Source organism: Ixodes scapularis, unplaced genomic scaffold (assembly GCF_016920785.2).
Source record: "Ixodes scapularis isolate PalLabHiFi unplaced genomic scaffold, ASM1692078v2 PGA_scaffold12__126_contigs__length_90152505, whole genome shotgun sequence".
Taxonomy (NCBI): domain Eukaryota; kingdom Metazoa; phylum Arthropoda; class Arachnida; order Ixodida; family Ixodidae; genus Ixodes; species Ixodes scapularis.
This window is the reverse complement of record NW_024609838.1, coordinates 89,869,795-89,892,677: the sequence shown is the minus strand read 5'-3', so window position 1 is coordinate 89,892,677 and position 22,883 is coordinate 89,869,795. Positions and strand designations below refer to the sequence as shown.

Sequence of the window (22,883 nt, the reverse complement as noted above, 5' to 3'; positions counted from 1 at the left end):
GTACAGGTGTTGAGCAGTCGCAAATAATAGGCGTGTCACACAGTGGAAGGGAAATAGATTTAAATTCTAGGCGTGGATGTGAGGCTTGGAGCTCTCGAAGTTCTTAATTAGACATGAGGAAGATACATAGAAAGGGGGGACGGACAACGAAAACTTCCAACTAGCAACAACATGGATGAAGAAAGAATAAAACAATTAAAACAGGGACAACACAACCACATCTTTCAACTAGCAACAGACGAGTAAACTTTCAAACAGCGAGCAGCCGACTATACCCAGTAGAAGTAGGGGAGAGAAGGAAAGAAAAGAAACGCAAAGTGCAAGTCAGGGTGGAAGGGTTATCTCGGATTTTAAAAATTCAACCTCAGTTTTCGTCAGCAGGAGGGAAGGGTTAGACACGTTGTTTTTTGCTGTGGTCATCGCGAATGATTCTATGATTTCCCTGCCGAATCTGCTGTCATGCCCCCCCAGGATTTTTGTGCCATCAAAGAGGGGATGACAACGCAAACACGAACGGGCATGTATGACTATGGGATGATAAGAATCTGGAGAGGCCTTAGAAACTTCGTTGTGATGTTCGCGGAGTCTGTGATTGGTGCATCTGCCGGTCTGTCCTATGTATTGATGGCCGCAGCTCAAGGGGATGGAGTAAACTCGTCTGTTGCTAGTTGAAAGATGTGGTTGTGTTGTCCCTGTTTTAACTGTTTTATTCTCTCTTCATCCATGACTTAAACCAACACGCTCTTCTCCCAAGCAAGCAACAACATTTATTGACCCGAAGTTTGCATATATAGGTGAAGGAGGGGAGGGTGATAGACGCTACACTGGAAAGGGGGAAAGCGATGGGAGAGGGTGTAGAGCCAGGGAAATGAGGGACGATCCCGTGGGGTAGACATCTAATCGCTTGGAACCGCGGAAACTAGGGACGTCAGCTCTGGCCCCAGGAAGTTTATCTCCCTCCTGGATAAGCCTATGGACGGGGATCCGAAGTTGCTGTGACTGTGGTGCATGGCGAAGGCCTCCATGATCTCTCGTCCGTATCTTGAGGCGTGACCTCCAATCCTGGTGGTCGAGGGAAGGTCGGCCGAACAGGGTTCGCTGCACTCAGAGGTGTGTTTGGCAATCGGGTGGTAACAAATCTCCGAAGTGTCGGAAGCGGCTTTCTTGATCTCGTTTGCATGTTCCCTCACCCGATCGTTTAGGCATCGGCCCGTCTGTGCAGCGAACCCTGTTCGGCCGACCTTCCCTCGACCACCAGGATTGGAGGTCACGCCTCAAGATACGGACGAGAGATCATGGAGGCCTTCGCCATGCACCACAGTCACAGCAACTTCGGATCCCCGTCCATGGGCCTCCTGCGCTGAAGCTTTGAACAAACTGTGGCGCCCTCGTTTTGGGTAGTACAAGCTCACCTGGTTGGGACTCCCACTTTTGTGGCGTCTTCGCCGTGATTTTATTCGTTCTGTGCAGTGCAGAAGAGCGGAAAAACACCTTTAGGCGTCCAAAATCCGCTAAATTCAACGCCGCAAGAGAATCGAAAGTTCAGAATTCATTCCACCACCGCTAGGGTACGCGTCTCGTATCTCTAAGTGGTGACGTTAGAGCATCTGGCGTCGCGACGTTTTTGTTTTTTCTTCCCCTTTATGTTTCTTTGGGACGCGTGATTTGGCGTTTCTTGGTTCACGCTCTTATCGTCCTAGCTTTGGCCTGTGCTTCGACGGCGTTAAAATTTTTCGTTTTTTTCTATATTCCTCGTTATCGTGTTCCACGCGAGAGCAGGCAAGCTTCTATATGTGTCGCAGTTTGAGTCGCTCAAGTTTGTACTACCCAAAACAAGTCCTAACAAGTCATTTTTCGCAGCGCCTCCTGGGCAACGCAGGATGCCTATAGGCTTATCCAGGAGGGAGATAAACTTCCTGGGGCCAGAGCTGACGTCCCTAGTTTCCGCGGTTCCAAGCGATTAGATGTCTACCCCACGGGATCGTCCCTCATTTCCCTGGCTCTACACCCTCTCCCATCGCTTTCCCCCTTTCCAGTGTAGCGTCTGTCACCCTCCCCTCCTTCACCTATATGTGCAAACTTCGGGTCAATAAATGTTGTTGCTAGTTGGAAGTCTTCGTTGTCCGTCCCCCCTTTCTATGTATCTTCCTCATGTCTAATTACCGTTGCCAACACGCTCGTTTTGTTGTTAATCTCGAAGTTCCCTGTCGTCTTTCTGAGCGATCGCCATAGCTTGAAAATCGATAGCTGTTGGTATGATCGAGGAGCAAGAAGATGTCGTGATGCGTGACAGCGCGTCAGCAGGAGCATTGTGGGTACCTTTTACATGGCGAATGTCCGTCGTGAACTCGGAGATATACGCCATCTGGCGTATCTCGCGGGGAGTGAATTTGTCACTGGCAGACTTGAGCGCAAAGGTGAGTGGCTTGTGGTCGGTAAGCACGTAGAAATCTCGACCGTCCAAGAAATGCCGGAAGTGTTTGATAGCTTGGTGGATTGCAAGAAGCTCGCGGCCAAACGTGCTATACCGACATTCTGTTGGCGTGAGTTTCCTTGAAAAGAAAGAGATTGGTTTCCATGCATTATGAAAATTTTGTTGCAGAACTGCGCCTATCGCGGCGTTTGATGCGTCTACCATGATGTTGATGGGTGCATTGTTCTGTGGATGGGTGAGAAGAGCCGCGTTGGCCAGATGATGTTTAATGCAAGAAAATGCATGGAAGGCTGTTTCGGACCACGTAAGTGGTGTGGAGTCACGCTTGGCACCTTTCAGAAAGTCCGTAAGAGGCAGCAAGGTTGAGGCGCAATTCGGAATGAAGCGGCGATAGAAGTTAATCAATCCCAAGAACTCCCGAAGTTGCCGAACTGTTGAGGGGCGTGGAAAGTTTCGAACAATTTCTACTTTTTCAGGGAGCGGACGAACTCCGCGTTGATCCACCTGGTGACCGAGAAAAGTTAATTCCGTTACGCCAAGCTCGCATTTAGCGTTGTTGACGATCAAGCCGTATTCCTCTAGGCGTTCAAAGAAAAGCCTAAGATGTTCGAGGTGTTGCTCTTCACTGGAGCTAGGAACGAGCAGGTCGTCAACGTAGGCGTAACAGAAAGCAAGTCCTTGAGTGACATGGTTGACAAATCGTTGGAATGTCTGCGCTGCGTTCCGGAGGCCGAACGGCATGCGCAGATATTCATACAAACCAAACGGCGTAATAATTGCAGTCTTTGGGATGTCGGACGGTTCGACAGGTATTTGGTGATATGCTTTCACCAAGTCTATCTTTGAGAATATTGTTGCGCCATGCAGGGAGCTTGTAAAGTCCGCTATGTACGGTAACGGGTAACGGTCGGGGACTGTAGCGTTGTTGAGTGCCCGGTAGTCGCCGCAGGGTCTCCAGTCTCCAGGCTCTTTTTTCGGCGCCATATGGAGTGGTGACGCCCAGGGACTTGAGGACGGGCGAATGATTCCCATCTCGAGCATGTGCTCGAACTCCTGGCGGGCTACTTTCAGACGATCTGGTGCCAGTCGTCGTGCACGTGCATGGGTGGGTGGTCCAGTCGTCACAATGTGGTGGGTGATATCGTGTTTAACAGGACGTTGGAAATTGTTTGGGCGGGTTAAGCTTGGAAATTCTTGAAGTAGCTTTTGGTAGGGAGACTGAGGGGTCAAGCATCCCACACATTCAATGATGGGAGTGGTGCACGCGATTCCCTGCACTACCAGATTTGTTGTAGCATCTATTAGTCGTTTGCGCTGCATATCAACCATCAGGTTGTAATGGCGAAGAAAATCGGCGCCGAGAATTAGATACGAGACGTCCGCAACTAAAAAGATCCATCGGAGAACTCTTCGTAGCCCGATGTTAAGAGTCATGGTCTGTTCGCCGTAAGTGGCGATGGGCGTCTTATTTGCGGCTTGTAGTATGGAAGGCGTTTGCTTGGATCTTTTTGCGACACCAGAGCTGGGTAAGACGCTTACCTCCGCACCGGTGTCGACAAGGAAACGGAAACCAGAGTCACGATCAGTTATAAACAAGCGGCTAGGGTGGTTACCGGCACCACTCGCCGCCTCTAGTGGTGGGTTGACGCATTTCCCGAGGCTGAGCAGGGGAAGACGCAGTTGCGGGCGTCTTCTCCGAAGGTTCGGTGGTACCAGCAAAGCCTAGTCTCCGGTGGTTTCGCCCGGGTTGCGGCCGGTGACCCGTGGCGAGGACGAGTTGAAAGGCGCCGCTTGTGTGGTGAAGTAGAGCGGGTTGCGATGGCTGATATCCGCACTGAGAGGTTTTGCATCTCCCGATGGAACTCCGCTCGTATGTCTTCGAGCGTGCAAGGTGTATCGCAAGGCGCCGCTTCCGAGAGGTGTGGCCGCTGGTCTTGAAGAACGGCGACCTGTGTGGACGTTGGAGTCGAGACGTCCATGACAGCATCTGCCAGTTGGGCAAGTTCGGGTAAAACCAGCCCAGATGCAGAAGCGAGGATCATCCGTACATTGACGGGTAGCCGTTGAAGAAACAACTCTCGCAAGACAGCTGTGTCGAAGGTTGGCGCCTTCGCGCCCAGAAGTTGTTGAAGGCGCCTAAGTAGCTGGGAAGGTTTTCTGTCTCCCAACTCTTCCGACGATATAAGTTGCTGGAGTCGACGTTGTTCTGACTCTGAAGTCCTTTTCACAAGTTCTGCTTTCAGAACGTCGTAGGGAGAGACAGTAGGCGGGTCGAGGATGATGTCTCGTATTTCCATGGCGGTTTCGGGCGGTAATGCGGCCACTACGTGATGGAACTTTTGCGCTTGAGGAATAACCTTGCTGGTGATAAACTGGCTCTCTACTTGCGCGAACCATACTTGAGGATCAGAGGACCAGAATTTCGGAAGGCGTAGTTGATGAAGGGCAGCAAGGTCAGACGGTGGATGGTCTTCAGAGGTTGCCATAAGCTGGTCAGTCGGGCGTGATCCGGGTCACCACTTGAAGTAACCAAAGGTCTCTTCAATTTATTTACAGCGGAGACTATTTACAATAGGAAATATCTACATCCAATATACAGGGTGTCACAAAAGAAAATTTACACGGTTTTTTTTTACCGCAAAAATGAACTAGGCATCGCCGAACGCTCATTCTCCGCCCAAATGTAGAGCTGGTGGTCACAACCAGATGCCAAAGTTTCAACCCGATCCGATAACTTAATCAAAAGTTATAAATGATTTTTTGAAAATTTCAATGGGAAAATGGCGGCCGACGGAGTTTTCAAACACATGGGGCTCTATGGCACCAGAAACCGAAAACGAGCGAAAATGGGGTCCATTTTCCCATTGAAATTTTCAGAAAATCACTTATAACTTTTGATTAAGTTATCGGATCGGGCTGAAACTTCGGCATCTGGTTGTGACCTCTAGCTCTACCTTTGGGCGGAAAATGAGCGTTCGGCGATGCCTAGTTTATTTTTGCGGTAAAAAATACCGTGTAAATTTTCATTTGTGACACCCTGTACATCGCAGACCTGTCCCGTCGGTGTGTTCTGTCTCGAGCCGCCTTGCCCGCGTGTCGCTTCTTCTTTTTCTACCACCACAGCTTGCTCGTCCGCTACAAAGGTATTTGGTGCTGATGTTATCCATGCCAGCAGATGATGATAGTTTTAGTTTGTCAATTGTGGCACTTATTCCAGTAGATGATATTACAATAGGTGGCATGATGGCGCTAGACGATGAGCGGGGTGATGCTACTTCGCCAAGGCCTCCGTCCGTGAAACAGAAATGAAAAAGTTGTTTAAGGCTGTCGCGCTTTCGCTCTAAACGATGGGATCTTTATTGCTCTCTGTCAGGGACAGAGATTGGGAGTGATATTTGGGTGACAGGAGTTGCCAGAATCGGGTTGGGTTAGAACAAAGAATGGAAGGTATGGTCGAAAGATAAAAAAACTTTTCCTTAGCCCGTTTAATATTATTTGCATATTGCTTTGAAAGTTGACTGTGTGTGTTTCAATCTTGGACGTGACCAGTGCGCTTAACTTTACGATACATATGTATATTCTTGTTTCGTAGTGTTTTTAGCGTCTTATCAAACCAGGGGTGGCTCCCGCCGGATTTAATAAGGACTGTTGGTATAAAAATGTTGATGAGACTGTTTATTTTATTTCGAAAAAGGTTCCAATTTTCTTCAACAGATCTCGAATAAAAGTTCTTGCTGAAGTTTGTGTAAAAAGTTTGTAGTTCAATATTGATGGATTCAAAATCTCCTTTATTGTAATTTTCAATGCATTTTTGAGTTGGCATTTTCCGAATAATAGGTAATGGCATAGTCATGCTTAAGAGTTGATGGTTGCTTAGTCCTGGTGAATGAATAATGTTTTGAATATACTGAGGAGTAGTGGAAAAGACAAGGTCAAGCGTATTTTCGAGTCTTGTTAGATGACTTGAGCGAGGGTGAAGTCGAGCGTGAGATCAAGAAATGTTTTGGATTCATTTATGGCACTTTTGTTCATCACCGTGAGTGAGGACCACTTGATGCTTGAAAAGTCAAAATCACGAAATTGAAAAAAAAAAAAACTGCTTCAGGGGTGACTGGTTTGAAGCTCGTGAAGAGCATCCCGCATCTTCTCAGCAAAAGTATTATCGCTATCGGGCGCCCTGTAACAGACTCCAATTATAATGTTTGAGTGAAGGGAGCTGATGCGAACCCAGATTAGCTCCAGATTGTTGTTCCGGCTGATACAAAGCGATGAGATGTTGCTTTTATGGCTATGAGGACGCCGCTTCCCCTTCTTAAGTAACGATCATGACGATATACATTATAGATCATGTGAGCAGGGAAGATTTCAGTATCATGCACGTCATTTGTTAACCAAGTTTCTGTTAGAATGATAATGTCGGCTGTGCTATCATCAAAATGCTATGGAGGTCATCTCGCTTGAACATGATACTGCGTATGTTAGTAAAGATTACAGTACGTTCTAGAAACTTTTCAGGTTTATTTACAAAAGCTATGGGGCTTGTGACAGTCGAGCGATGGCCTAGTGTTATCTGTATTTGAATCCTGCGCTATTTGTATTTGAATCCTGCACCATCTGTTCAACTTGGCCATTGGAAGATGGGTTATAGGGCGCCATCAAGACCTGATGGATGCCGTTCCAACGGAGGAATTTCTTAAAATCAGTCGAAGTGAAAGCGGTACCGTTGTTTGAGACTATCACAACCGGCAGTCCGTGAGTCACAAACAAGGCACGAAGTGCAGTTATTACAGTCGAGGACGACGTGAATTTTACTCGCAAGACATCTAACCATTTGGAGTGAGAGTCCACAGCGACAAAGAAAAGCGCCCCTTGAAACGGACCTGCAATGTCGACGTGCAGTCTCGACCCGGTCTTGTCGAAAATTCCCACGGGTGCTCGGGTGCGTGGACTGACGCATTTCAAGACTCCTGACACGGAACGCAGCGCTGCACTCGGCATTCTATAGCTTGGTCAAGGCTCGGCCACCAGACATAGCCTCTTGCAAAACCCTTCGTCCTCATCACACCAGGGTGACCGCTGTGCGATAGGTCCAACACTCCTTCCCAGAAAGATGGATGTGTGATAACACGACTGCCCAAAAATATACGACGATTCTAGTCAGACAGCTCGTCACGGTGACAGTAGAAAAGCTTGAAATTCTCTGAAGGTTTCTCAGACGGCCAGCCACGCAGAACCCAATGTAGTACATGGGAAAGAACACGATCTTTTTTGGTCAACGCTTCCACCTGTCGCGCGTCGATGGGCACCTCCGGAGTTTACTCGATGAGGAGAACGCCAAGAAGGGGAGGAACTTCAAAGTCTTGGATCTTCTGAGGAACACGCCTAAAAAGGTCACCGTCACGCATCTGTTTCCCAGGTCTGTAAACAAGTTTATATTCGTACTGGACTAGCATAAGGCTCCAGCGCAGTAAGCGTGGAGACAGTACCTGAGGAATTGGTTTCCTGTGGTGTAGTAACCCGAGAAGAAGCTTGTGCTCTGTGAAAATCTTAAACGTGTCGTCCATAGAGGAACGGGTGAAACTTGTTCACACCAGCTACGACAGCCAACGCCTCACGATCTGTTTGCTGGTAGTTCCTTTCAGCTCGCGTCATTGTTCTTGATCTAAATGCCACGGGAAATTCCTCCCACGCCGGTGACACGTGGCGCATGACGAACCTTAGGCCATACGAAGAGGCGTCGTAGGCAAAGATTAAGGGACGGTTGACGTCGTAATGGGCCCACACGGCGGATGACTGCAGTAGAGCTTTGGCTTGTCGAAAAGCTGCGGCTTCCTTTTGTCCCCGTTTCTAAGAAGCACCTTGGTCCAGGAACCGATGAAGGGGTTCCAACACGTGAGCTCTAATACACGTCGGCTGACACCTTCCCGAGAACTTCCAGGGTCTGCTGCGTATAGGATCGTAGACGTAAGAGCACGGTTTAAGGCTGCTCTTGGATATGCGAAACTGACGCATCACACGCGAGTTAATGACCGTGAATGTAGCTCCGGAGTTCACTCTCATTTGTACGCTACAGCCGTTATCACACATCACAGAAGACAGGCGGCTCGATGCTCTCGATGGCGGATACTTTGTAATCTTTTGACGACGTCTCCAGTCTGCTGGTACGAAGAGTCGACCGTCGGCGTTCGGCTCTCGCCTTTTTGCGGCAAGTCGCGATGATGTGTCCCTTGTTATTGCAGAAGCGGTACATCGCCCCAACAAAGCGACACGTTTTAGGATCATGCGCCCCATTGCAACGCAAGCATGTTCCCCGTAGAGGTGTCCTTGAACGATCTTCCGCGTTGCTTGATGAGCTGCCGATTTCGGTAGGCGGAAGACTTGACGGCTGCGGTTCGGTGCTCCAAAGCATCAATCTGGACGCAGCGTCATTTCCGACCCGTACATCTTGGAATCTGCTGCAGCTGCCGGCGATGACGCAGAGGCGCGACGTTTACTAATTTAACTTTAGAACGCACCAAAAGAAAAACACTCATGGACACAGGCACACCAAAAACAACCGCATCTCCACGTGGTAAATGATGTTGATTGGGGCGAAGTTCTGGTGGTGCTTGTCTGCGTAGACGCTGAGCCGCAGCATGCCGAGCCTTTCGTTCGTTTTCATCCATGTCACGCTGCGGTCAAATGCTCAAATGCATATATAACCACATTACATACCACACATTCTCTTTCGGACATGGATGCAAACGAACGAAAGGCTCGGCATGCTGCGGCTCACCGTCTACGCAGACAAGCACCACCAGAGCTTCGCCCCAATCAACGTCATTCACCACGTGGAGATGCGGTTGTTTTTGTTTTGCCCTACACGAGCACACGACGCCGGACATCGGACGGACATACGGACATGGCTAGCCCTTAAGGAGCTTCGCCCCTAAAAATACCACAGTCGCTCAGCACTGTGTTATTGCTGTTATTGTTATTTTGTTATTGTTATCAGCTGAATCGCCCAGTCAGCGGTCCTAACACTTTCAGTCACTTGAGACTTGGTAGCTTCGGCCGCTCTGGCCGTGTCCCACGAGGATAATGTCTAAAAGTGAAACACTCTAAATAGCCATGATCCAAATAATGTTGTAGCGGGTATTTTTACTTTTGATTTGGGCCGACCATTTGCCAATATACTCTCTTTTACCACTAATTAAAAAGCGAAATTGTCTTTATCTTAATCCTTCTGTATTACGACGAAATTCTGCTATACATTCCATCGTTTCTTTCCGTGACATGATAGAATATACGAGTTGGGAAGACGTTGGTTCTGAAAAAGGACAAAATTTGAGTTATTATTTTTTTTTGCAGTAAATGAAGCACATTTACAATAAAGCATTTCCCCTCCAAGCAATAATAAATAACAAAAAGTTTAGGACAGATTGGGTTAGCCGCAATTTGTATAAAAGAATTAACACACGTAACACATTATGCGACAAGTTCATCCGAGTAAAAGATCATGTAATACTACATAAATACAGACAAGAGAAAAACAAATTAGGCAATGACCCGAAGAAAGCACGTGAAGAATACTATAAAAACAAGTTTGCAGCTATATCGAATGAATAGATGGTATTCAACACAGTGATGTCTCTTTGGAGAACAAATTCAATTCCTACTTTTTAAGGGCGGGTTCGTCACTGGAGTCACACGTTGCAAAAGAAAGCTTAGACAATAATATCTTATCTGCAGTCATAGACTCCATTTTCCTGACACCACTGACGAACAAGAAATATACGTAATCCTTAGATGGGGAAATATAAACACAGCAACCGGGGCAGATGACATCAAGGCAATACCAATCATAGCTGTTGCTCACCTTTTGTGTTCTCCTCTGCAGCATGTATGTAACATTGCATTAGCCACTAGCTCTTTTCCTGATGGCATGAATATTGCCAGAGTTGCTGTTTTGCAAAGGAGGTTCTTTTGACACCATTAATATCTATAGGAACATATCCACACTTCCTTTGTTTTCAAAGGTATAAGGTATTTAAACATTTGATAAAAACGCCTCAGCAAATTTTTTTGATGATAGAGATGTTTTTGCATCAATGCGCTTTTCAAGAAACAAAGTTCACCGAGATGTCGATACTTAGTATCAAAGAAAAATTAATCAATAATTTAGAAGAAAAAATGAAAGCCGTTTACAATTCCCTGTAACGCCGGTTGGAGCGCAGCTCTTGAGGAGGAGGATGGAAGCGTACTGAGGGACAGGTGACTCATTAAGGTCACGTGACCTCATGGAAGGTCGGTTGACGTCAAGGGAGTCACGTGACCTCGGGGGAGGGGGCCACGTGACCTCATAGGGTCACGTGACCTCAGGAGAATCACTTGACCTCAGGCGGCCACATGACCTCAGGGGGTTCACGTGACTCCAGGGGGGTTACGTGACCTCAGTGGGGTCACGTGACCTTGATGATGACGATTTGATGACGTCATCAGTGACGTCACTGATGACGTCATCAGTGATGATGACGATGCGGATGCCAATGACGTCATCAGTGACGATGACGATGGGGATGCCAATGATGTCATCAGTGACGTCACTGATGACGTCATCAGTGATGATGACAATGCGGATGACGATGACGTCATCAGGTTGCATGAAACCTGGATTGCTTGCAACCTGGATTGCATGCAGCAGGTTGCATACAACTCGTTGTATGCCATTTGCATGCAACCTGTTGCATGCAACTCCCGAAGGAACCCGAGGTCCTCCCGGAGGAACCCGAGGTCCCCCCGAGGTCCCACCGAAGAAACCCGAGGTCCTCCCGAAGGACCTCAGGTTCCTTCGGGACGACCTCGGGTTCCTTCGGGAGTCCGGGTCCCTTCGGAAAAATTTACCCGTAATGCACCGCGCGGTTACGCCGACGGCGACGGTTACGCCGACGGCGACGGTTACGCCGACGGCGACGGTTACGCCGACGGCGACGGCGACGGCGACGCCGACGCCGCTCAAGCCGGAAACGGGCGCCTAAGAGCTGCGCTCTAAAACTATTTACCACTGAAATATTCTTTCATTTTAGTAAGGCGTTTAATTCCATTAACCATGATATCTTGTTCTATAAACTATCGTTTAATGGAATTCGAGGTGTTGCTTTAGATTTGGTACGTAGTTACTTGTGTCGATCACAATATACGTGTTTTCATGGATACCGGTCCAAGCGAGAAGAAATTTTATATGGGGTTCCACAGGCGTCTATTTTAGGTCCTCTGTTTTTTAATATTTATATTAATGATATTATACGTGTACCAAACACTCCTGAAATGGTTTTGTGTGCTGACCATACAAGCGTATTTTTTTCTGGTCAATTTTTGGGTGATCTCAAAATTACTGCTAACACGTGCTTAAAGGAATGGTGAACCGAAATTTGGATTTCAAAAAAACAATGCTAGAGATGTAGGCGGGACGCTACAATCCCTACAACACTACTAGTAACTCGATATCTCCAATGGACGACCGTATTGTAGGAAAAAGAAGTCGAGATTGAACCAGGCCGACGAGGCGGCTGACGTCAAGATACCGAGTTTCCTCCTCTCTTCGCTTCGCTCCCTCAAGGCCCCGAGGCGGAGAGGACGCGAGGCCGTTCTCTCTCCTTCTCGGAGAAACATGACGTCAACATCCCTGCCAAATGCGCCTCTTTTTTTAGAAAAATACGGTCATCCGTTCAAAAATAAACTGATTCTGATTCTGATTCTGATTCTGATATCGCTGTATGAGTGATGTTTTGGTGTTTGTAGCATCCCGTTGCACGCTTTTGCCGCGTGTTTTGGGGAATCCAGATTTCGGTTCAGCATCCCTTTAACGAGTTATCCGTTATGCTTGTCTGCAGTCAACTTCAGTTAAACGTTACAAAGACAAAATACGTATGCAATTTTTAAGTCACGAACTGCACTTGATTATGAAATTATTTTAAGATTCCAAGACTTTGAGCGGGTCAATGCCTATATATTCTTGGGAGTTATTTTTCAAGAAAATGTAAGCTGGACACCTCATATAACAATATTCATGCGAGCATCTCTATATCTATTGGTATTTTTTACAAAAATTAAATTGCTGGTTTCATGCTGGTTAAAACGTAAATTGCACTATACCTTGGAGCGTTCTCATCTCCATTACTGTCTATTAGTTCGGGGATCAACGACTAAAACAGATATTGACACATTGTTTCTTTGGCAAAAAAAGCTGTACGTTGTATAGAAAACGTTCAGCGTACTGACCACGCAGCACAGTTCTTATTTAAACAAGTCTTCTTACCATTAGTCATCTATCCCTCCTTAAACTTTCATTCATATATATATATATACATTAAAATAATTAGTGGCCAGACCCGATTCATTGAAGCGCTTCTTCCTAATAATACGCAATACAATTTTCGACATAATTCTTACTTACTTTGGTCTCGTACAAAATATGAACACCACCATATCCCAGGCAGCACAGATTTGACCAATAATTGACCAATGGCTGGCCAGACAGTGGCCAGCCATTGGTCAATTACTGGCCTTTCTATGGCCATTGGTCAATGGCCACTGGCCATCAGCCATCGGCCAAACATTGGCCGATGAATGGCCACTCTTTGACCATTGGCCAAAAGACCATCGCTAGCCAGTGGCCAACGCATGGCCAAGTTCCGTGCTGCTTGGCACTTAGTACACTTAATACCGGATTTCTTTAACAAACATCCAGTCGTTATGGAAGTGATTTCAGATTGTGCTTCAAAACATAGCTTCAAACGTAGTATAAAACGGTACCTTCTATCATGGCACGTTGAGTAAATATTTTCAGATAGAGTTTTCATTGATTTTGAATTGTTATACATGGTTGATTTTGCATTTTCAAAGAGTTAAAAAAGCGCTGACGATTGTATAAATTTTACACAAAACATGCTGTTCTGATCGTTGATGTTCTACTGTATCTTTCTGTAGTTCATTAATCTGTATTGTTTTGTTTGCGCCTGCTGAACAGTGTAAACGGATAATAGGGCCACGTACGGCAGTATCAATGGGCCTTTTGTTCTGTTACCCTAGACCTAGTTTCTAAATAAAAGCAATTCAACTCAAAGTTACTTCCGTCGTTTTTCAGAAGAAGGTTGACAGTGAACTAGATTCAGCTGCGGAGACATCGCTTTTGTGTCCATGGTAACTTCTGTTTCGCCCTCAAGTTTCAATTTAATTTAGTTTATTTTCCAGAGACTAAAGGGACTCTCAGACAAAAAGCTGCAGCTTGACGGAGTCTGAGATTCCGTTACAGAGGCCACAGTGACGATATGCTTGTTTAGACTTCGTGCGAAATACAATATTAGCACAAAGAAGCTTGTTCCCCCCTTCCTACGGGCGTGTTTTTTTTTATTCCACCTAAGATAATCATCTGACACAGGGTGCTCCTGGGTGAAGGGTGGGGGCGAGAGTATATATTTTCTCTCAGACTGATTGCAGGGAGGAGGAAACCTGTTATGTCTTTTTTGCTTCTTTTTTATAACAATTTGTAACTTGACAGTATCTTGAAAGTAACGAGGTACTTTTATAAGTATTTCGCACTGTACTCAGATACTTTTCAAATGTGTGTAGTATTTAGTACTCTACTCAATTACTTTTTAGCCTGGTATTCAGTAGCTGAACTTAAATACTTTTTTTTAGTTCCTTGTACAAATCTGTCGGAATCGCGGTGATGAGTTCGTGGCGACCGCGCCCTCTCTCGGGGTACGCTCTAATGGTAATAGCAGGGGTAGAAGGGAGTAACCCGGAGTAGGTACTCTCACATTTCACCGCAGCCTTTAAGGACCAAGTCTTTCGGTTGACAGATGCTGTTTGTGCACGCACTTTGCATTGAAGGTAAAGCAGAACTTCTACGCGAAGTTGCAACTCAGCTGAAACAAACAAAATCTGGAAACTTCAGCTCATCACATAGCGCCTTAGAATTAGATGGTCAGGGCTGCGTTTCTGACGTCGTGGGCGCTGAACATGGTGCAGCTGAGGCGCAGGCAGAAGACTGGGGCTTCACTACAAGAGGATGGCTGCTGTGTTTCCCGACTTCCGGGCTCAGCGTCTTGGCTGGATGGCTCTGCTGTCTGGCTGGACCGCACTGCACCTGGGCGAGACACTTGAATGTCTACCGGAGAGACGGGTGGAACATACCCCCTTGTCTACGACAGATGCACTGTTCGGGGTCGGTTCAGCAAGCGATGTCCTAAGCCAGACACACGGAGCGCCTTGAATGTAGTTGTGTTAACGTATTGGATGAGTCTGTAAACTCTGTTGAATCGAGTGGCAATTTTTGCTTCCGGTATAGGTGTTTGACGCTTTACCCGGACGAGGTAACCGACGGCGAAGTTGTGGGGTCGGTGAATGGTGTCATAATGCCCTTTACGTGCCGACTGCGCAGATTCGGCTTGGCTGCTACTTCAAACCGTTGATCTGTAATATCAAGGATACACTCCATCAGACTAGGCTGCTGCAGCCGACGATGCTGCTGTAGCGGGATCTTCGGTACATAACCAAACAACAGCTGGAAAGGGAGAAGTTCGTGCTGGCATTCACCGAAGTGTTGACGGCAAAGGCAGCTTCTTGAAGCTTGGTAGGTCAGGGCAGAGGCTCCAAAGCGCAGATCTTGCGTAGCACTGCAAGTAGCGTTCCAATGCTTCTTTCGACGAAGCCATTTTCTTCGAGCCGGTGGGCAGTCGAGTAGTGAAGCTCTCGCTATGCAGAAGCATGAAGCGCTTGAACTCGGCCTACTCGAAGGCAGAGCAGCGATCAGACAAACAATGATCCTTCGTACGGTAAGTATTCATTCATTTCATTCATTCATTTAGTTACCCTTAAAGGTCCTCTTTCGGGGACATTACATAAGGGGGGGGGGATCAATCACATATCAATCAACCAAAGAAACAATGAAACAGCAAAAAACAACAACAATAAAACAACAACTATTTCATCAACAACACCCACTCAATAGTAATCCACCAGGGAACCAAACATAGAGAGCAAACAGGCAGTCATTATTCCCCTTGAAAATGCAAAACCAAGGAGGAACGGAATGCGTCAGGGCTTATTATTAAGTCGATGCACTCAGGTAGTACATTCCATTCTGAAATCGCTAGGGGAAAAATGAGTTATTAAATGCGTTAGTGGATCCAGAGATGCGCTGCACACGGTTAGAGAAGATCGGGGAGGAGGTTGTAAAAGCATCGATCTAATGTCCGGATGATGGTGGAATATTTTGTGATATAGGCTGTGCGAGCAAGAGTTTCCCACCACGGCCAGAGGCCGCTGCCGAATGCCCAAACTGGACAACGGCCGAGGCGCGCAATATCGCACGTATGGGACAGGCACAGAAGCCTATAAAAGAGGGCACACGCCCACAGAAAAGGGAAGACGGACCGTGGTCACGGAGGCGTGCAGTTCGAACGCTCCGGCAATGTTTTACGTTGATACTAACAATCCATTCCTGTTACTTTAATAAATGTAGTTTCTCGTTTTTGAAACCCCGGCTTCATGTTGTTCCTCCCGGATGGGCATGCAGCAAGGCAACCCTACCACAAGGCAGAGACGCGAGCATTTACGGCGGGTAGCTAATGAAGTTAGGTTTAATTGGGACTTTAGAGCTGTAACACTAGCAGTAGGATCGTATACATAGAGTATGTAACGAGCGGCACGATTTTGGATGGCTTCAAGTTGGGTGGTAAGATAGATATGGTGAGGGCTCCAGATAGTGACGGCGTACTCAAGTTTTGGTCGGACGAATGTCTGGTAGGCTAAAAGACGAAGATTCGGGGGAGCAGTGTGTAGGCAGCGTCGGATGTATCTTAAAGTTTTTGATGCGGCGAGTGAAATGGATTCGATGTGAGCGGCCCAGGATAAATCAGAGGTGAGGAGTACACCAAGGTGCTTGTATGATGGGACGTCTTCAATGGGTTGGGTGCCAAGAGAATATGTGCATGAAGAAACAGAGCGCTTGCGAGTAAAGCGTACGAGTTTGCATTTTGAATAATTTAGGCTCATCTGCCAGTCGGAACACCAATTCATTATGGTAGACAAGTCATTCTAAAGGAGCACATGGTCGTCCGGAGAAGCAATTGGTCGGTATAATACACAATCGTCTGCGAAAAGACGCACTTTGGAGGAAATAGATTAAGGGAGATCATTAATAAATATTAGAAAAAGGAGAGGGCCGAGGACCGACCCGTGGGGTACTCCTGACGTAACCTTGCATAAACCAGAGGCCAGATTCTCAAAGCGAACTTACGACGAAAAAAATGCGTACGACAAATTTGAGAGAAAATCCGTATTCTCGAAACGAAATTGTCGTAACTTTTGCGCAGGTTACGACAAAATCCTACGACAGCTCCGAAGCTGTCTTACGCACTTTCTACGATCAAATTAACATGGCCGACAACGTCGCTCAGTTGCTCGGTCGCGACGACCCAACGGACATTTATTTTTCTACCTGCTCTTCTTGCGCGTCCCGACTTCAAGCAGCAAGAAAAAAATGAAGAAGTACTTGAAGCCGACCACGACGAACATGAACGCTGGATCCAGCCACCCGGAAAAGGCAACAAAGGCGACGATCCCACCGACCAAGCGAGCTCGGCAGAATATATAGGCCTAGCAGGCACTCCGACCCGTTCCGGCGCAGCATTGCTCAGACGGTCCTTGGCCAAGACCGTTTGCCCACGACCGGCTGGCTTGCTGAATGGAATATGCCCGCGCGACCCTTGTGGACCCTCCCCGTATGAATAGTTTGATAGCGGAACTAAATTTCAGAGGTCAACCGATTCCCCTTATCATCTCGATCACCTTGTTTTCCGAGGCAGCGGTGACGAAAGCTGTCGTCGAAAAGGGACTCCTCGATTCCATCTCCTTGTTTTGTGTGATATAGAGCTCAAATAAACGCCGTATGGATTACCTTCGCAACACGGCCGTATGTACACTTTGTTATTAGTATGCCATTTTTAACTGTCGAGCTGTATCAGTTTGTGGGAGCTACGCGATGCCGGTCCAACCATTCTTTGCCGAGTGTCACGTCAGTATCGAGTTGCAATCGTAGAAGATCGGTCCCGAAGCGCTTACCGAAACGCAGTCTGAATCCAGCACTTCGATCAAACGCACGCGTCCGCTCCGAGTGTGAACAGGTATTTGCGTGACTCTTGCTGACACTCTCGTAGTTCAAACGTATCTTTTTTAACGTCGGCTCACTCCTGCATTTCCGAGCACGCGAGAAACGCCGCGGCGGTTTGTTTCCTTCCACGTCGCTTTGCAAACGACTGGCACGGGGCTTTTACCAATGATGACAGTTGTGTTGACTTCGTAGCGATCGAGTTTGTAGCAGTCAACGAAGCGTTTAAATACTGTTAGCGTCGATATACCACTGCACGGACACGAACCCCAGACAAGCGGTGGTGGAAAGGTCGCCCGCGTTTATGAGAATCAGCTTGAACGCTACACATTTACACACAGACAGGACAGGACATACACGGAGCTGTCTATCAACGAGTGGTTAGCCTGTGTTTGTTATTAAAAATCCACGTGCTCCGAACTATGTCTAGCTCTCTAATTGGTTCTTCGTTTTTCCGAAGACGCCGTTGCCATAGCAACAGCACCGGAAGTCATCGTTTCTCCGTAAGAGGTCGTAACTTTCCTCCTCTCACTTAAGATCGCGTTTGTGAATACCGTTCTCGCCTCATCTTACGATGATCGTAACTTTACGAACTTCGTAGCTAAGTTGTCGTAGGTAAGAGGTTTTTTATGAATCTGGCCTCTGATTCTTGACTCAGGCACGTAGCCAGGATTTTGTTTCGCGAGGTGGGGGCCCACCCATGACAAAATGCTGTATGAGGGGGAGGGGGGGAGAGGAGGACCCATGCAAAATGGAAGATTTCGGGGTGGGGGGCCGAGCCCCATGGGCCTCCCCCCTGGCTACGTGCCTGTCTTGACTGTTCACAACTGAAAACTACTCGTGAAAAAAGGAAATTGTGAATCCATGAAATGACGCTAACGTTTATTTTGAATATATAGAATGTTGCGTATTAGTGCTGAATGACGTCGCGTGCGGATGTGGGCAGGACTGTGCCTGTTGAAATGAAGCGTGTTGCGAAGTCTATGACATTTGGGATGTACCAGGAAGACTTGCCGGGTGGCATAATCACGTGATCCAGGGCAACGATTGAGAAGAGGATGTCTGACGTAGGCATCTTGCCAAGGAGACCGCCACTACAGGATGTCGGGTGGTTGGATTGCTGGCAGGTTTGATAAGATGACACGTAGCTCTGGATTGACTGTCCCATGTTTGGCCACCGGTAACGATCTTGGACATTGTGTGGTGTCCGTCCGTTGCCAGAATGTCCTGCAGAGTCGTGTAGTGTTTGAAGAATAGCAGGGCGCAGCACAGACAGAGAAACAACGGCATATTCTCCTGACGGAGACCGGCAGTACAAGATGTCCTCGAGGATGAACTCTTCTGAAGGATTCTGGCTGGTCAGGCTCTCGAGAATCGCTCTGCATTCGGAGTCTTCCTACTGTATAATAGGTAGAGACTGGGCGGGCTGCATGGTGGCTCGCGGCAAGTGAGACAAGTGGTCGGCAACCACATTCTGGCGTCCCAGGTGATGCCGCACTGAAAAGTTGAATTTGACCAAATGCAAAAGCACGGTGGTATTTGTCATGCAGAAAATTCATATAAAAAAAATTGCAAAAGGGTTTGTAATTTTTAGGAGTATCGATAGAAGTGTTCTGTCTATTTCTGTTTCGCCGTTTTTTTTTCCTAACTCAGTCGAAATTTTTTTTTTGTAGTTTCAACAGTTCTTTTTTTTTTTTTTTTTTGCAAGCGCACTGTAATTTTGGAATCCCCATTTGGTTTTGGAAAGGAAAATCAACCGAATCTGCGCTTTAATTAGAAAAATAAATCATATCCCAGAATATATATAAAACAAACCTTTAACACTCGGCATCTTCAAGATTTTAGCAAAGCTTTTGATTGCCTGAATCACAAAACACTTCTTGACAAACTCAGCAGGCATGATATACGTGGTCCATCACCTTCCCTTTTGTCTTCTTACTTAAATGAACGCAAGTAATCTGTAATATTCGACGGTAAATTTTCATCATTTTACAGATAAAGCACGGCATGCCATACGTAGAATGTTGGGTCCGTTGCTCTTTAATATTTATATTATTGATTTTGTGAACATTTCTGAAAATGTCTTTTTCACCTTGTATGCCGACGAGACCAGTCAGTTCTTCAGTGACGCGGATGCGGATTACCTAATAACCAAAGGGAATTTTATATTATCTTGATTCTTTTCGTGGTCGCAAGCATATTGTCTATATCATAATGAAACAAAAACAAAGAACATTTTATGCAAATCAGTCAGTACACATGTAAATATAAGTGAAACGTTCCGTTTCCAATTTATTCCGATTGAATTACTCTTGGTAGAAGAACATTAAATATTAGGTATTACATTTTCAGAAAATCTACCGTGGGATCTACAGATAAACCGGATAGTTAGTAAATTAAGTACAATTATCGCTCTGCTTGCATGTTGTCGAGCCATTCTCCCCAAAAAAATAAAACCACAAATATAATATTCGTTATTTAAATCCCAAATATCTCATTGCCATCTTGTTTGGAGTACGACCACAAAAACAAATCCTAACAAAATATTATTACTACAAAAAAGATTTCCGTTTCATTCGAAACGTTCATTTCTTAGCTCACACAGAAACTCTATTTTCACCAATATAAACTCATAACTATATATTAATTTTACTAGTACCTTTTGACTCGGTCATTTCGTTTCTCCTACCCTGAATTCATTAGGTTTCTTAAACAAACGTCGGGATTAATTAAAAATATACCCACTTTCCGCATTCGCTGACCCGAGGAATGGAAAATGTTTCCTTTTCGCACAAACTAGTTTCCAGTCGTTAAAACAGAATCTACCCTCATCGCTAAAGAAATAACGCATAGATGACGTGGACATCTTTTCTCCAAATCCTAAAATCATTGTATCTACATTTTGTATGCTATGTGATGTAAACGTGTTATACTTTTATATCTTTCATGTAGGTATGTTTTTTGTTGCTGGAATCCCTGTAATTTTTCTTTTTAATAACTGTAGCTGTCTGCGAAGTGCGCGGGGAACGGACCCCGTCAACATTCGCCGACTTTTTGTTCGTAGCTGCGGCGTCTGTAACTTATGCAGATGCACAAATAATATTAATTATTATTATTATAATTACACGTTTAGCTGATTCTATTCGACTTATGTCTTGATGCTTTTTGTATAATTAAAGTTTCGATTCAGTATTCCTTTAACGTTACGTTATATTTCGTATTACTGTTACCATCGTCCTATAATCAATCGCCTGAGCCCATTGATGAGTTTCCTCTTAGAATATCAAATGTAACTCGCGTTTCGATGTGCATTTGTTTCTATGCCCCGTGTGACTTCCGATTGAATACACTTGTGTTGTCTTGACATTTGTTTCGTTCGGTTTATCATGTATCGTTCAGTGGTATCGGGGAGGAGGACTGACCGTGGCGCCCCAAGCGGTTAACTTCAGAGCTACGCGGATGGGGACAACAGATACAATGGCTCAGTGCTCGGCTGACGTAACCGAACGTGGCGTCAGCGTTCGGCTGGAGTTCGTATTCTCCAGTGAGGGGGAGGAGGGGCTCTTTTGTTACCACTCCAGCTTGCATGAACAATGCAGCATGCACGGTGCCCAGCTCAGCACAAAAGCCCAAGTGGGTCAAGCTCGCATTCTCTGACGACTGCTTTAGGGAGAGATCCGGCACTTAACGTCAATTCATTTATTGTTAGTATTTTTACATTACACTGTGCCCACTTAAGATGACATGGACATGCCCACAAAGCCTGTGGGCACCTGCACAAGCCTTGTGTTGGGTAAACACCGAGGTGTGGGGACAACAAACGGGTCAGAGCGCCTCCTATAGTTTGATCTCCTGCCCAATAAGTTTAACTCATGTTTAAACATTTTTCTAGTTCGACTGATTATGTGAGTAACAAACAAATGTATTCCATCGCGTTTCATTCTACGAATTCCGTCACTTCAAAATAAGCTGTTACATTTCATACGTGCGTTTCATTTCACTAGACTCGACACGTAGACGTTGTAGCCCCTTAAACTTGCGGCCATGTTGTATACAAAATCTTCCCGTTTTTTGTTGTTTTTTTGCTTCTTTTTCAGAGGGGAGTCAAGTCGCTCTGCTACCAGCGGGAGTCCCTCATTGCCAGGAGAACAGGTAGGCAAAGATTTCAAGTAGGGTTCGCACGGCGTCATTGCCCGGCCTTTCCCGCGGCGTGTTGTGGCCACCCAAAAGACAAGGCCTGCTGCTTTCCCTTTCAAACGTCATCACTAGTGGATCCACGGAGCGCCGCTTAGCCAGAGTTGACGCCAGCGCGTCTTGCAGTGTCTCACAACGAGCGCGACGCTAGCAAGTTTCGAGACGCACGCCTCTGCCGCTATGCGGCGTACTCTCGTGGAGCTTCAGTGTTTGTTGCTGCTTGGGGATCCACTAACGATGACGCAATGCTCAGGCCTTTTCTTCTATTGGTCGTGGCAGTACCAAGACGAGGCGTCATCGTTAGTGGATCTCCGACCCGCTCCAAGCGGCAATCACGCAAAAGCTTGACGGGAGTATACGGCAAACCGTCTTGAGACTTTAATAGGATTGTGCGAATATTCGAAATATTGAATAGTAGTTTCGAATAATACGCTATTCGATATTCGCTTCCATAAGAACTGCGCTATGCGCATTTTTTGAAGCGTTGATTTCCGCGTTGCTACCCGCGTTAAGCGCGCTTCTTACCGAGCACTGGTGCACTGTGGAGAAGCAATACCCGCGAAAGCGAGCTCAGCGGGTGTTGCTTCTCATCATTACACCGGTGCTCGGTAAGAAGCGCATTCAACGGAGTAACCCACCGAGATAAACATTTGGAAAAATATGCATATCGCAATTGCGTGCTTGGAAGAAAAGCATACATTCAGAGCGAGACGGTGCACGCGTGCCGGCTGTATCTGCAAATAAATGGAAACTTTTTGAATGTGTATATCTACATTGTAGTAAAAGATTGAAAATGAAACTGACTGTTGTGCAAGAGTAATGTTAAGCAGAGATGCCCTTACAACCTGCGTTCTTCATGCGCGATTCTTTCTTTTTTAACTCGAGGTTAAAGAAACAATATTTTATATAGCCAGGTTTTTAAATTCACTTATTTGGGTATAGTTGGCCATCTCTATAGGATTCATTTTATGCCATATCCGTTGCATACTTGCCATTCCAAGACGTCAAACCTTCTGAGGTCACAATTCATAAATATAGATAGATGAAACTTACCTTATAAATGAACAAGTAGAACAACCATCGCGAGTTTAGCTGTGTTTT

The 22,883-nt window shown here is 46.2% G+C and overlaps 1 protein-coding gene across 1 annotated transcript in view; it reads left to right on the top strand.

Moving 5' to 3' along the window:
- Positions 1-22,883, top strand: part of LOC121835258 — a 145,305-nt gene that overhangs the window by 58,955 nt on the left and 63,467 nt on the right. Inside the window, exon 3 of the mRNA XM_042289256.1 lies at positions 21,686-21,740. Within this exon, the coding sequence (XP_042145190.1) occupies positions 21,686-21,740 (55 nt within the window). The remainder of the gene's footprint in view (positions 1-21,685; positions 21,741-22,883) is intronic.